The following is a 17,236-nucleotide window of genomic DNA, read 5'->3' as shown; positions in this document are numbered from 1 at the left end:
CAGTTTTGTGGTCCAGTGTCCATTTTAAAATAGGATACTCCTGGGATTGATGTTGATTTCTGGGGGTCCCTCTCTCTAAGTAATCTGGCCAAATTTTTCTCAAATAATTAATTGTTATCATTTGACAAATTTACATTAAAACATGATTTAGAATATTCAGATGCCACTAAATATGAAATTGTAGTTACCAGATTAAGTGAGATATTTGAAGTCCCAGTACTTGACCAAAAATATACTAATTTAGAGAAGTCCCAAATAGAAAAAAAAGTTATATTAATAACCCAGGAAGTCAACATACTATATCATTATGTTTATTCCTAAATTAATGCTAGGCCCCAAACCAAATTGGATTACATAGTCGCATGAGAGAGGGATCTCCAGAGAGAAATGTCCCTTGATGACTGGTTAGCTATTTCTTGAAATTTGAAAGGTATCACCCAGTGTTCGGCTCATTTGGAGAACCACTACAAAGTTTTATATTGATGGTATCTGACTCCATCCAGGCTCCTGAAAATATACACCAATTCTACAAATCTCTGCTGGGGTAGCTGTGGGCAAAACGGCACATATTCCCAGAGAAGTGGCATTGTAAATGTTTAAAATTATTTTGGAAGAATGTACCTACAATAATCAGGGATATCACTCCTTCTGTTGTGACTTTGACTCCAGAACTATGTTTATTCAAGTCATTTCCTGAAAACTTCACCAAAGTGGATAAGATAATGGAAGGCCACGTCTTGATAGCGACCACTATGGTAATACCACATTATTGGAGGTCTGACGTAATTCCTGCTATTAAAAAAGGTATTAACATTGGCCTTAGAGAATAAGTGCTATGAGATGCACCTCAGATTGCCATCAAACACAATAGAATCATTGACTTACCTCTGGAACATATGGCAGAATAATGTCAAACAAAAAAACTCTTTATGATTACATTTTTGCCAGATCGTCTCCTTTTACTCTTGTTCTGTTTGTATACGCAACTGTTTGCACACTATTTATCACCAGAACGTGTAAACTGCTTTCACACCTTATTTGACACTATGTGGTGTTTTTCATAAAGCATATGTTATCAGTTTTATAATGGATGGATAATTTTACCCCTGTTTCTTTGATTTATATGTTTTCTTTATTCCATATATTTCATTGTTTTACAATAAAACCCTTTCAATAAAAAATATTTGACAAGATGCCCCTCCCCCCCACTCCCCCGATCTCAGTATAAAGATGATTTTACTCAGCTTTCCCCCCTCCACCCCGTGTTGATTTCGCTGCGGCAGGGCTCGCTTCAATTGCCTTCATGGCTGAGATAAATCAATCTTGATGATCTCAGCCAATTTAATGCTTTCCCATACGAAAGCATTGGGATGCTATGGTAGATATGCGGTAAAATGCCACACTGTGCCAATCAGCATCTCCTCATAGAGATGCACTGAATCAATGCATCTCTAAGGGGAACGTTCAGTGTCTCCAAGCAAGATGTTGAGACACTGAACATCAGTGCCACACATTGTGCAGCACTGGACCAGGAAGCAACCCTAGTGGCCATCTGAGTGACTGCCATTAGAGGGATTACAAGACACCTTTTTTCTGAAAAAAGTGTTTACTTTGTTAAGCCTGAAGGGACAGGCTAGTGACACTAGTACAACTAAGTTAAGCTGTAGTGGTTCTGGTAACAATAGTGTCCCTTTAAAGAAACACTACAGGAACCATAACCACTTCATCTGATTAAAGTGGAAAGGGGGCCTGGAGTCTGTGGTTGCTGGGTTCTGCATCAATGTAAAACAGTTTATTTACCTTAATTGTGATATGGCAAAGGTAGAATTATGTTGCTCCTTACCCTATACCATTTCAGCTGATGCTTGTTAAAGGACCACTATAGGCACCCAGACCACTTCAGCTCAATGAAGTGGTCTGGGTGCCAGGTCCCTCTAGGGTTAACCCTGCCTGCTATGTTTACATATGGGTTAATCCAGCCTCTAGTGGCTGTCTCATTGACAGCCGCTAGAGGCGCTTCCGCGCTTCTCACTGTGAGAAGACGCCAGCGTCCATAGGAAATCATTGAGTATGCTTTCCTATGGACTGGCTGAATGCGCGTGCGGCTCTTGCAGCGCATGCACATTCAGCAGATGACGTCCAAAGGAGGAGGAGAGTCCCCAGCATGGAGGGAGCCTGGCGCTGGAAAAAGGTAAGATTTTAACCCCTTCCTCCCCCTTCAGCCCGGCGAGAGGGGGACCCTGAGGGCGGGGGCACTATAGTGCCAGGAAAACTCTTGAAAACAGTTTGATAAAAACCAGGGACACGGTGTTCAAAGACTCTGGACATCATAGCTACTACAAAGAGCTGCATTGGCTATGGTGGTCAGAACGTCTTCCTATCAAACATTGCTAGCACACATCGGCAGCAATGTTTGTTTAGATGCTTGAGATCAAAGTGTTTTTTACATATTAATTGTTTTTCATCAAAATTTGGGATGCTTTATGAATTATTTATTTTTACAGCAGTTTGATTTTACAAGAATGAACAATTTTTCCTCCAAGGAACCATTCATAGACTTGTTTACTTTAGGGTTTCTATCCTGCTCAGTACACAACTGATCAAGACAAATAGCCAAATGCAATACGAGACACACATGCAAGACAAGTTCTCCAAGAATGATATAAAGCTATGTATGTATGTGGTGAATTACTGCAATGAAACGTCATAATAAAGCATTGAAGCTCAGTGCAAGCAAATGACAGATTGGTAACTTGGCATGTAGTTCTGATGCAAGGCTTGTAAAAGATTTCCAAAGGAACTGTTACTTCCCTGTAAGTTGCACCATTTAATAAGCCATTAAAAACCAAATGGTGTTAACCTTGTCTCATGACTTGCTCCATTTTCCATTTACTTTAATCATAGTCCAGTTCAGACAAGGCAAAACCAGGGCAAACATTGCAGATGAAGAGAAACACTGTTTTATTTCTACTTGTATTTGTATGATTTGTATGATTTCAGACTACGTAATGCAAACAGAGCATATAACAATGATTGACAAGGAGCTTAGATAGAGGATGTGGATTTCTACTTCTACTTTTATTTTTTACAACTCACAAATACATATTTCTTAAATACAGGAATAAGTACAGTATTTTTTGGAAAATATAATGCTTTTTTTTTTTTTTACACCATATGTACACACACACACACACACATTATATATATATAAAAACACAATAAGAAAGGATGCACTCTGCGGTCTTCAATGTATAAACTGGTATTTAATCCATACAGGAATTTACACGTAGGTTAGATCGACGTTTCGACCCGTTTGGGTCTTCCTCAAGATCTTATATAGGTAGATTACCTATAAAATACACGATTGAAAAATGTCCTAAGGAGTGCTCCATTCACTGTTTATTTTAGGCGCTAGAAGCACCCAGGTATTATCTAAGTCATATTTTTTCATTAAAGGTGAGTGCCAGAGGTTGGACTTTTTTCCGTCAAGGACTGAAACGTCGACACTTCTTTGTATTACTTGATGCTTGAATAAACAGCACAATTAGAAATATTATTGAGTCCTGTGAGTGCACTTCAACAAGAACCTTTATATACTTATGGTCGGAGTTTGCACCGAGGAATTAACAAGACCGGGAGCAGTGAGTGCGAGACACGTGGAAAGTTTTATATATATATATATACACATATATATTTATTTCAGGATGAAAGTCTGTGACACAGACTGAAATGTTTTTTTTATTTTGAGCTAATAAAAGCTAAGTTTTATTAATTCGACTTGGAAGTCCCTGGAGTGCTATCTTGTACTTTTGGCTTTATCTGTTTGCTGATGAGCACCGGGCAAGTACATCAAGGAAGGTGGAGTGAATTACCATTTGTGTTTTATATATATATATATATATATATATATATATATATTCCCAACTACTTAAGACAAAGTAGGTTGGCGTGTACGGGACCAACAGTCAGGTTAGGCCTGTAAATAAAGAGGGCCTACCTAAGGAATGACTTAAAAGGAGATGCCTGCCTTAATGAGGGATACCCCACTGGTAGATTTAAGGCTAGATAAACCACTCCCACAGCTACAGACCAGATAGAGATAGATATACACACACACACACACACACACACACAGCTGCAATCAGGCTTGGTGACTGAGATCAAAGAAACATCTCTAAGCAAGTCCATCCTTTGTGCTGACGCCTACATGCTAGCTCCTCTGACAGCACATCAGTACCAGAGTGACCCATACAAAAGTGCTTTAATACTTTTTAGCATCCTCCCCGTTTATCTTAAAATAAAGCGGCCCCTAATCTGTAATCCAGTGGCAAGATGGACTCCTTGCCAAAGCTTTGTCCTGGGGAGATCATCACAGGTGGGGGTCTCCAGGGCCAATTAAATACTTCTAAAATAAAAGTACTGGGGTCCTAAGGTGCACGTGCCAAACTGTGTCAAAAGAAGGCTTCTCGTAGAGAAGAGTTGCCTTCTGCATTAACAGAGTCCTCAAAGCAAGAAAGGAAGAGAACCTTCCTGGCTGCTTGACAGACAGCTGGGATGGTGCAACTTGGGCCATTTATAGTTTCAAAAATCAGCAATTTAATAAAATAAGGCAAAAAACAGACACCCTATTAACATCAAAGCATTTCTGTAATCTTAAGTGCTTTAAAAGCTTTACAGTGGTAATTTAACGTGGAAATAGGAACTTCCACATAAGTAATAACAGAAGATATAGGCAGACGGAAGATGTCTGGGGACCCAGCCCAGGTAAATGTCTCAAATTTTTAAAAGCTTTGACTCTTACCTGGTGAATGACACAATAATGCATGCTGTGGTAGCCAAGGTGCTTAGACTGACCCTTTAAAGTGGATCATAATGGCTCACTAGTGTTCTGGTCCTTGCAAACCATAAAACAAGCATACTTTTGAGAGACAAATATGAAAACTTGCCATGAGAAAATATAAGTAATATGTTGGTTCACAAAATCAGTTCTAACTGCATAGCAGCAGCAAATCATTATCTCTTACCTTAAATCACAGGCTGTCCTGTACAAATATAATTTGATTTTAAAACAAATTGTATTGTGAATCAGGCAATTTGATGAATATGAGAATACAAAGTAACTCTGGGTAGAGGAGATAAACAAAATTGCTACGCAATATGTGGCTTTCAGAATCTTCCATTTTAAGAAGCCAACTTGAGCAAAATAAATATATTTCATGGTGTATGTTCTCTACTTCAAAATCACAATCAATTTTCATCTTGCAGTCAAAATGAACAAGCACTTAACAAAATTAAGCATTGTGCCTGCAGTTTTTCACATCATGCCTATTGCTGCAACCTTCAATTTGACAATACAATGCACTTGAAAGCTAAAAAAGATTATCGCGGTAGGAAAATATTTTCCAGTGCAGAATCTACAGAAACAAGAAAAAAAAAAAAAAATATGCAACTCGGAAACCTATTTTCAAACATTATTTTCTCTATAAAGAAAGTTTTCAGCAGCCTGTTAAAGAGAAATTACTTCAAAATAAAAAGTTTCTGCTATGAAAGAACATTTTGTAACATCCATAATATCTATAAATACAAATTCATGCTTTTTTTAAGGTTCCCCACTTTTTACAACGCAATTTGCAATCACTGGGAATAAGATCAGAAAAACAAATTGAGCACATTGATTTGATTCATCCTCATATCAGGAGAAAAATAAGAAATCTACTTTAAATATTCCAAAAAATACTACATGTGTTGCTTAGAATCGAGTGTGCCTCTAAAATACATGAAAAACCACACATTGCTTTCCAGCATTTAATCAACCAAATCAATGCACAGGCGAATGTATGCTTCCATTACCTTAGTAAAAAGACACTAAGAATTATAAATCGCTACAGCTCAGTGTAGTTGGTTTTGGTGTAAAGATCCTATGGCCATCATCCTGTGTTTCTGGTCAAATTGTTTGGAGACTCTGAGACCAGCACTCGAAGCCTACCAATTCCCCCCAAGCTGGACAGAATTAGTACTTTTAAACCAGGAGTGTAATATACACATAATCAAGACATGTGAATGCAAGAGGTATATGGGTGCCTGGAAGAGCTTCAGTTTTTGTCGCACTGTTTGACATAATCCTCACGGAACAGCTCTTTAAATATTTTCATAGCTGCAAAAGACCTTTGCTAGGCATTTCGGTTTATGGAAGAGCTCCTCCACATTGCTCTGGCTCATGGTTGCCCGGCAAAGCATAACCGGATTGATAATTCCCATCTTGGGCAAAAAAAGAAAAACTAATAACCAAAAAAACATTCCAGCAGAGGATCACAATTCCGATGCACATTTAAATAACAGTTAATGACCATTAAAGTGTAAATTCAAGGCAAACCTCTCAGACAATACCTAGATGAACAATTTAAAAAAAAAATAATAATTTAAACCGATGAATAGTATAGCCATTGCTGCAACTCAAGGAGTAGTTGACGTTTCAGCAAAGGGCTTATTTCTGTGTCCTTGTCGGGCATACCTTAATAGTGACGTATTATGGTTGTGCCAATTCTTCAACTACACACATTACCTGTGTGCTTGGATGTGTGATATTCTACAATGACTTGTAAAGATAGTTTTCCTTATTCATCCGAGCAGAAACTTATAACACCACCCGTGGCCAAAATAAACTAACTCCTAAACATAGCCATCATGATAAGCATCCTAGATATTTGGATGCAAGTAATTAAATTAACTGTCACTTTCAGGGATCTTTTCATATTTTGCAAAGAACTCTGAAGTTGACATTTAAACTTTGTGCACAGCAAATTAAGGGAGGTGAAGCTTACGGCAAAGGGAGGTGTGACACGTCATGATTCCCTTTTATTCCAGAAGTTTGGTCCTTAAGGGGTTAAGGACACATGACGTGTGTGACACGTCATGATTCCCTTTTATTCCAGAAGTTTGGTCCTTAAGGGGTTAAACACTTACCTGATTCTGACCCAGCGGCGAGGTCCCTCTGTCTCCACCTCCTCTGACGTCTGCCCGATGGGGAACCTAATGCGCATTAAGCATTCCCCATAGAAAGGAAAGAAGCAATGCTTTCCTGTGGGGATTTGCAATATGCTGGATTTACTTTTGCAAAGCGCGATGACATCCAGTGTTAGTTCGCGGAGCTAAACTCTGTGAAACTGCAGGAAGCGCCTCTAGTGTCTGTCTGATACACAGTCACTAGAAATAGTTTTAACCCTACAATACAAAAACATTGAAGTTTCTCTAAAACTGCAATCTTTACAGCTGCAGAGTTAGGGGGACAGGGACATTGCACCCACACCACTTCAATGAGATGAAGTGCCTGTAGTGTCCCTTTCAGTCCCAAGCATTTAGGCTTGACTAAAATTCAATAGGCAATAATGAAAGATCATTAGTCAACTTCCAATTTTAATATGCAAGAAACCAATTTAACAACCTGCTAAAGAGCTTCCAAACAAGAGGACTTTTACATCTGAACCATAACAAACAAAAAAGATCAATGCATGAAACAAAAATCCTTCAGACAGCAAAACTTCAGCTTCAATACCCAGTACTTTAGTAATTGCGTCTTAAATTAACACAAAACACAAGTAACTTCACAGTCCCAACATTTGTTTCTGTGTTAAAGTGCCGCACCACCTCTATAACTGTAGTTGTTTGTCTCTATTATTTAAAGGTATTTTATTAAAGACATTACTTTTGTTCCCCTCTATTATCTTAATGTTATTGATATAGTTTATATGCACAATGTTTCTGTATTGGAAGCTATCAACGGTTACATCTATGCACACCTGTAAACTAGTACAATGATTTATGGTTAGCATGTTGCTCAATCAAACACAATAAAACAAAATGGCCAGCAAGCCATAAAATAAAAGTGGCTCTGAAGTTTTGAATACAGTTATAAAACTGCTATATTGTTTTTGTGAATGTTTAACTTAAACATTTTACTTCAGGCAAAGAGTTAGGGATTTCTGCTCAATATCTAATTTGTTTAATTATTGAAAATAAAAAATTACATAGAATATTGACCCTGTGTTTTGTTTTGCATTAATATATACAAGTTAATACATGCATCTCCTTAGGGCTTATCTTTGCTCCAAGGGGACAGCCATCTTTGGTCTTCTTTGGTCAAAAGCACAACTTATACAGTGAGGAAAAAAAGCATTTGATCCCCTGCTGATTTTGAACGTTTGTCCACTGACAAAGAAATGATCAGTCTATAATTTTAATGGTAGGTGTATTTTAACAGTGATAGGCAGAATAACAAAATAAAAAATAACAGAAAAATGCATGTCAAAAAAGTTATAAAGTGATTTCCAAGTCAATGAGTGAAATAAGTATTTGATCCCCTATAAATCAGCAAGATTTATGGCTCCCAGGTGTCTTTTACACAGGTAAGGAATGGAGATTAGGTGCACTCTCCTAAAGGGAGTGCTCCTAATCTCAGCTCGTTACCTGTATAAAAGACACCTGTCAACAGAAGCAATGAATCAGATTCCAAACTCTCCACCATGGCCAAGACCAAAGAGCTGTCCAATGATGTCAGGGACAAGATTGTAGACCTACACAAGGCTGGAATGGGCTACAAGACCATCACCAAGTAGAAGGGGACAACAGTTTGTGCGATTATTCGCAAATGGAAGAAACACAAAAAAACTGTCAGTCTCCCTCGGTCTGCTCCATGCCACACCTAACCTCGTGGAGTTTCAATGATCAAATGAACGGTGGGAAATTTGCCCAGAACTAAACGGGAAGATCTTGTTAATGATCTCAAGGCAGCTGGGACCATAGTCACCAAGAGAACAATTGGTAACACACTACGCCATGAAGGACTGAAATCCTGCAGTGCCCACAAGGTCCCCCTGCTCAAGAAAGCACATGTACAGGCCCGTCTGAAGTTTGCCAATGAACATCTAAATGATTTAGACGAGAACTGGGTGAAAGTGTTGTGGTCAGATGAGACCAAAATCTAGCTCTTTGGCATCAACTAGACTCGCCATGTTTGGAGGAGGAGGAATGCTGCCTATGACCCCAAGAACACCATACATGCCGTCAATCATGGAGGTGGAAACATTATGCTTTGGGAGTGTTTTTCTGCTAAGGGGACAGGACAACTGCACTGCATCAAAGGGACGATGGACGGGGCTGTGTACCGTCAAATCTTGGGTGAGAACCTCCTTCCCTCCGCCAGGGCATTAAAAATGGATCGTGGATGGGTATTCAAGCATGACAATGACCCAAAACACACAGCCAAGGCAACAAAGGAGTGGCTCAAGAAGACGCACATTAAGGTCCTGGACAGTCTTCAGACCTTAATCCCATAGAAAATCTGTGGAGGGAGCTGAAGGTTCTAGTTGCCAAACGTCCGCCTCAAAACCGTAATAACTTGGAGAGGATCTGCAAAGAGGAGTGGGACAGAATCCCTCCTGAGATGTGTGCAAACCTGGTGGCCAACTACAAGAAACGTCTGACCTCTGTGAATGCCAAGAAGGGTTTTGCCACCAAGTACTAAGTTGAAGGGGTTAAATACTTATTTCACTCATTGACATGCACAACAATTTATAACATTTTTGACATACGTTTTTCTGGATTTTTTGTTTTGTTATTCTGTCTCTCACTGTTAAAATACACCTACTATTAAAATTATAGACTGATCATTTCTTTGTCAGTGGGCAAAAAGTTTCAAATCAGCAGGGGATCAAATACATTTTCCCCTCACTGTAGTTTAAGATAATGCACAATTTAAAGGGCTGAAACTGGGAGAGGACCACTATAGGCACCCAGACCACTTCAGCTCAATGAAGTGGTCTGGGTACCAGGTCCCCCTAGTTTTAACCGTGCAGCTGTAAACAAAGCAAATTGCTATGTTTACATTGAGGGTTACTCCAGCCTCTAATGGTTGTCTCCCTGACAGCCACTAGAGGCCGTTTCCGCAATTCTCAATGCGAAAATCGCATTGAGGACATGCTGGATGGCCATAGGAAAACATTGCGTAATGCTTTTCTATGGTCGGTTTGAATGCGAGCGTGGCTCTGGCCGAGCATGCGCATTCGGAAATGACATCGGCAGGGTAAGGAGAGGTCACCAGCCCAGAGGGGGCCTGGCGCTGGATTAAGGCAACTAGCTGAAGGGGTTCTAACCCCTGCAGCCCAGCGGGAGGGGGGCCATGAGGGAGGAGGGGACCTAATAACCCTATAGTGCCAGGAAAACGAGTTTGTTTTCCTGGCACTTTAGTGCTCCTTTAATTGGTCAAATACTATTAATATTGTGTTTTTTTGAACGATTATACATGGCAGAGAAACATAAAACTGATCAATCCTCCTCACATATCCACAGACGTAAGGCCATAACTTGCCCGTAAAGGAAAATTCAATGGCTTCCTCCATTGAAAACAAGCAAAACTAGTTGTCAGACACTAGTAACATACTGCTATAAGTTCACTATCCAAGAAAGTGTTGGGCACCCTGGTGACAAGTCACCATTCATCACTCTAATTTGAACGTTACGAGAAATAGTACACATAAAACAGTGCATCATTATGTTGGCTTTCCTTTCCAAGCAAAAAACATTAAACCAGTTAGTTTCATAATGTGAAATGTGTGAAAAAACTAATTTATTTGAAAATAGGAATAAAAAAAAAAAAAAAAAGAATTGTAATTTTTTTTTCTAATCGCACATCCCTGGTCGGCACTATATGTAAAGTTTGTGTGGGATCATATGAAATGAAATATGTATTCAATGTATTAGTATTAAATATAATATTGGCACAAATTACTTTCATTATGTAAATTATTTGCCAGATGTATGTTGCCTGGTAACAATATCTAACTGTTGGTTACACATCTGGTGTGTTAGCGTGTGTTAGCAGTCTTTATTATAGCTTGTGCTTTATAAAATCCAACAAAAGATGGTATAAGAATCAGAAGATAGAAAAAAAAGAATACTGAATTAAATATCACCCAATTTCAGAGGACTGTTCATGTATATTGCCTTTTTTACTTAAAGGATCCCTCCTGGCACCATAATCACCAAAGCAGGTGATCCCTCCCCTCGTCTTGTCTCGGTTGGAGACCCCAAGGCTCCGTCCTTGATCCCCCTCTATTTTCTCTTTATACTGCCTCTCTTGGCAAACTTATTACCTCTTTTGGATTCCACTACTACCTGTACCCTGATGACACCCAGATATATCTCTCCTCCCCGGCCCTCTCTCCTGCCGTCCTGCCACGGGTCACTGCTTGCCTTTCTTCCATCTCTGACTGGATGTCCTCCCGCTTTCTGAAACTCAATCTCTCAAAAACTGAGCTCCTTGTCTTTCCTCCTCCTAATACTGATCCTCCTCTTTCACTGTCCCTTCAAGTTAGTGGCATTCACATAAGTCCATCATTGCAAGCGCGCTGTCTTGGCGTCATACTTGATTCTGGCCTCACCTTTGAGCCTCACATCCAGTATGTTGCCAAATCCTGTAGATTCAATCTTAAAAACATAGCCCGCATCCGCCTCTTTCTTATGCAAGATGCTACCAAGGAGCTTGTCCATGATCTAGTAATTTCCCGCATGGATTATTGTAACCCTCTCCTGATTGGTCTTCCAAAAAGCCGTACTGCATTACTACAGACCGTAATGAATGCTGCCGCCAGACTGATTTTCCTCTCTAGTCGGTCCTCTCACACCTCACCCCTCTGTCAGTCCTTTCATTGGCTCCCTGTATCCTTTAGGAGTCAGTTCAAGGTACTAATTTACACCTATAAAGCACTGAACAATTCTAGCCCCTCTTATATCTCCTCACAGATCCATAGGTATGTCCCTTCTCGGTCTCTCCGCTCTGCCCGTGACCTTCTCCTTTCAGCTGTTCGCACCCGTACGGCAAACTCACGTTTGCAGGACTTCTCGCAGGCGGCTCCCTTCTTATGGAATAGCCTGCCTACCGCCATCAGACTCTCCCCTAGTCTTCAATCCTTTAAGAATTGCCTTAAAACCCATCTCTTTAGGAAAGTTTATTGACTCTCAGAGTAACCTCTTACACACCTGTCTCTTGCTCTCTCCTAAAGGGCAGCACTCTACTCTCCTCCAGCTTTGCTTCACTCCCACCTTATTTGAATGCTATTTCCTGTCCTGTTGTGTTTTACACCCCACCTCCTATAGACTGTAAGTTCGTTTGAGCAGGGTCCTCTTCTACCTATCGTTTCTGTAAGTTTTCTTGTAATTGTCCTATTTATAGTTAAATTCCCCCCTCTCATAATATTGTAAAGCGCTACGGAATCTGTTGGCGTTCTATAAATGGTAATAATAATAATAATAATAATAATAATAATAGGTTATAGTGCTTAAATTGTTTCTTTAAAGAGGTGAAAGAGAAAAAACAAACTTGCTGCATAAAACATAACATGACTTATAAAATCTTTCCTACTACAGACTTTAACAAGCAATTCTAAACTTTATCCAAACTTCCTTTGCCCTTTACAAAGTCAACAGTGGCTGGCTCAGCTGGGTATGAAGTATGTAGCAACGCTGATAAGTCATCCATTAACATAGAGAATGCCCTATCTTGCTGTGCATAGTTTCAGATTCCCTTTGTTACCGTCACCGTTCCACCATCATAAACTTGATATATGAAATGAACAGAATGGAAAGTAATTGCTACATTTAATTTCCAATCACATTAGTGGCATACTTGCAGAAGACGAAGGAAAATAAAGTCTTACCTCAATCACCCGGCAGTCAAAATCTTCATATGTTTCTAGAGAGAGAGAAAAGGGAGAAAGAAAAAGAAAAGAGAAATATATTTTGCATATTTATGTAACAATGTCAGAATGTGCTAATTGAGTGCATTTATTATAACACAGAGAGAATGGCAAAGACATGTGCTCATCGTAAAATATTTTAACAATCAACTTTCTTCCAATAACTTCGCTTGTGTTCCCTCCTGTTCTTCCCATGGGAGTTACAATATTTTTCGTCACTTTGATCAGCTTTGTGTTACGCTGATGGAAGGGATAGCTGCTATGGATTCTACATAACATGCTACCCTTTATGATGTACTGCACCTTAGTAATTCAAGCTGGCTTAAAGTGCAGCTATATATTGCTATTCAAAACCTGTAAAATAGGACAGCTCCCATTGGAGAGTGGAAATGAGGCACAGTAACAGCAAAAAGTATTTTGATAACGCTTATCCCCTTAAGGACACATGACATGTGTGACATGTCATGATTCCATTTTATTCCAGAAGTTTGGTCCTTAAGGTGTTAAAGGGACACTCCAGGCACCTAGACCACTTCTACTCATTGGAGTGGTCTGGGTGCCAACTCCCACTACCCTTAATCCTGCAAGTGTAATAATTGCAGTTTTCATAAAGTGCAATATTTTCCTTGCAGGGTTAAGTCCTCCTCTAGTGGCTGTCCACGAAAAGTGGTTTAAAACGACGCTGGACGTCCTCACGCTATGTGAGGACCTCCAGCGTCACCGAAATCCCCATAGGAAAGCATTTTTTAATGCATTAGGTCTTCCCCCGCAGACGGCCACGCATGCGCATTAGGTCTCCCCTGCCAGCTGACGTTGGCGGGGGAGGAGCGTAGGCGGAGCCTGACCCAGCACCGAGGGACATCGGCGCTGGACTCCGGTAAGTCACTGAAGTGGTTTTAACCCATTCAGCAACTTGGGATGGGGGGTGTGAGGTAGAGGGGCACTAGAGGGTCCTGCAGTGCCAGAAAAACGAATATGTTTTCCTGGCACTGGAGAATCCCTTTTAAAAAAAAACATACACAATAAATATTAGAAGAGAGCTGTACTTAAAAATTCCCTTATTTTACACCTTTTTTTCTATTATGGCATCTATTTAAATGTGTTTTTCCTACATTAGTCAGACAGTTGTAATCGTCTTATACCTCTATATATATTCATAGGATTAAAAAAAATATATTCTTTCTTTTCTTGAATATGTTTAGCTTTTGTCATCACTTTCCACATAAGTGGAGTATTGGGAACTGCTTGAAAAAGAGCTAAAAGCAACTGATAAAGTCAACAAACTGGTCTTATCTATAGAGTAAATCATTTATATTTTACAGACAAGTTAAAAAAAATAAAATTGAATATTACCCCCATTTAACTTTAAAATCACTGACTGAACACAATGTTGTATTTGGTCAGGAGCTACGAGTTGGATTTAAATAAACACTACCAATTGAGCAATATGAAACACGCTACAGGTTTCCTACCGGTTGGTAAAATAAATTCTCTTCTACCTGGGGCATCATCATCTATGATCTATTTTGAGGGACCAGCTGAAATTTTGGACTGAATATCATGCTGTATGCCTGACTTATGTTGTTTTATGGATCATAGATAAAGGTTGAAAATGCTCTGAAGTGTTGTAATGCTATACGGGTTTTAGACACACAGTGCATCACCCTGATGTTCTGGCTCAACTACAAAATAAACAGACAAGAAAAAAAAATATTCAATCTCATGTTGCCACAGTAAATAAATCCTTGCTTTGACCTTTTATGGGAAGCAAACACAATACAGGTAGGTAAAAAAGTTTCAAGGAGAAACGATTTGATAGATTGTTTGCTTATCATGTTAGACAGGTGAAAATGGAATTAACATTAAAAAAAATATGTGGTTCACTGGATGAAGGTCTTTCAGTCCCATGACATTAATCGATAAATCTGAAGATTACTTTCATACTTCATTAATATGTGAGCAAGTAAATTAGACATTACTTAATACAAGCTAGATTGCTTATATTCATGAAATATATGCCACACATTAATGCGTTGTTCTGTCTGAAGATATAATAGTAAAAACAAGTTTAGGTTCGAATCCATTTTAGTGCTGCAATATAATTATTTATGATGTAATGCCATCTCTGATCTTTCTAAATAAGATTTGGGGATGAATGCTGAGCACACATGAAGTCATACTTTTTAGAATTATGGATGTTTAAAGGAACACTCCAAGCACCATAACCATTACTATATTTGTTCTGGTAAGTACAGTATGACCCTGCAGACTTTTTAATGTAAACACTGCCCTTTCAGTGAAAAGGCAGTGTTTACATTACTGCCTAGGGACACCTCCAGTGGCAGTCACTCAGAGGACCACTTGAGGTACTGCCTGGGCAGCGTCTCGCTGCTCTGCATGGAGGCGCTGAACTTACCCCACAGAGACACATTGAGTCAATGCATTTATATGAGGAGATGAAGATCAGCGGAGAGCCGCGTTTTGCAGCGCATGTCTGATAGTCTCCCAATGCTTTCCTACGGGAAAGCATTGGATTGGCTGAGATCAACTTTAATTATCTCACAAGAGGCAAGGCCAGCTGTGACCAGACCTGTGCGGCCCTGTAAAAAAGTGGGTAAAATCACATTTTAAACCTGAGGTAATGGGGGCTTGGGCCTAAACAGCTATTTAGACCTACAGTGTGTTGTTTGGAGACTGACACTGCGTACAGTGCCATAAAGGTGTTTTACAGAATTTTTGTTTTTATTCTATATCAATATAAGAATGGTCCCCTGAGCTTAATTTTATTGTGAAAATATTACAGAAAAATATGGGTCATAACTTGGGTCTCTGTCTGGCCTCTTCCTCCCAAGTAGGTTGAAGAAAAAAAAAAATAATAAGTGAAATATTTCAAGAGTGAAAAAAAAACAGAATCAGATTCTTCATTATAAAATCAGATTCTTCATTATAAAGTTGCAGCTATATGTTGCGTTGTGATTATTTTATTAAATGCAGAAACAGTGTTACTTTTCTTTAGATATCTACTCTTGGTTGCAATAGAAACATTTTGATTGACTTTTACCTGATGAATAGCTTGATTGGTAGCCAAGATCAGCCAATAGTCAAGACACTAAGAGAGAGAGTCATGATAAAAAGTCATGCCAAAAGCTCAAGGAAGCAAGGTGAAGGGTCAGAGTAGGACCCGTCTAGGGGGGTGTGCCTTGACGTTGGCAGGCAGGCATTCCCTCCAGTGGCCATTGGAGTAACTAAATTACCTATATTTGTTTAAATATACATAGGGATTAAAGGATCACTATAGGGTCAGGAACACAAACATGTATTCCTGACCCTATAGTGTTAACACCACCATCTAGCCCCCCTGGGCCCCTCATGCCTCCATAAATATAGCAAAATCTTACTGTATTCAAACCTGAAGCTGTAACTCTGCATGTGATTAGACTCAGAAAAACAAGCAGTCTGCTGACATGTGGTAGCCTGATCCAATCACAGTCCTTCCCCATAGGATTGGTTGAGACTGACAAGGAGGCAGATCAGGGGCAGAGCCAGCATAATTCCAATCAGCATCGCCTCAGAGATGAATTGAATCAATGAATCTCTATGAGGAAAGTTCAGTGTCTGCATGCTGAGGGTGGAGACACAGAATGTTTGGATGCATTTTAGGCAGCCATGACCCAGGAAGGATCTCTTACAGCCATCTGAGGAGTGGCCAGTGAAGTTATCACTAGGCTGTAATGTAAACACTGCATTTTCTGTGAAAAGACAGTGTTTACAGCAAAAATCCTGAAGGTAATGATTCTACTCACTAGAACAAATTCAATAAGCTGTAGTTGTTCTGGAGACTATAGTGTCCCTTTAAGAAAGTGCGCAGGTAACTTTTTTCCTTTGGTTTTTACTATATGTATTGGAGCTGATGTGTACTGTGGTCGTTGCTGCCACCAAGGAGTGATGGGAGTGAGCGCAGGACTTTTCTTTATGATAAAAAGGGGGATGACAGAGGTGAACGGTCAGAAGAATGCATTCATCAAATATTGAAACGAAATTTTACACACACACACACACACACACACATATATGTGTTAATCAAGTATATGTAAAAACAAAAAAAACTAAACAAAAAGACTCCTCCCTACCTTTAGAGTATCATTCAGCCATATACATGGAATTTGACAGTCATTTGAAGATGTCGTTGCGCTGTGCAGGAAGTGTAGCAGAGAAGACCATAGAGAATAAATGACAGGTTTCAAACACTGCTTGACTCAAGATGCAAGTATATGGCTGAAAGATCTTGTCATATACTAAAGGTAGGGATGAGGTTGGCTTTCTTTGTTTGTTTTTTTACATATATTTAATTAAAAAAGGAATCTATTTCTTCAAAAATTGATGAAGGGATCATTGTATTAAAAATAGTGGTGAGATGACAATTGTCGTTTATCCACTGGAAGCTAGTTAACATTATGACATGTTGAGAAACAATGTTATTATGCTAA

At 39.3% G+C, this 17,236-nt stretch overlaps 1 protein-coding gene across 1 annotated transcript in view; it reads right to left on the bottom strand.

The window, feature by feature from the left end:
- Positions 1-17,236, bottom strand: part of MRPS5 (mitochondrial ribosomal protein S5) — a 200,997-nt gene that overhangs the window by 88,211 nt on the left and 95,550 nt on the right. The window contains exon 5 of the mRNA XM_063443662.1: positions 12,711-12,745. Within this exon, the coding sequence (XP_063299732.1) occupies positions 12,711-12,745 (35 nt within the window). The remainder of the gene's footprint in view (positions 1-12,710; positions 12,746-17,236) is intronic.

Source organism: Pelobates fuscus, chromosome 2 (assembly GCF_036172605.1).
Source record: "Pelobates fuscus isolate aPelFus1 chromosome 2, aPelFus1.pri, whole genome shotgun sequence".
Taxonomy (NCBI): Eukaryota; Metazoa; Chordata; class Amphibia; order Anura; family Pelobatidae; genus Pelobates; species Pelobates fuscus.
The sequence above is the reverse complement of the archived record's forward strand: the minus strand, read 5'-3'. Positions and strand labels throughout refer to the sequence as shown.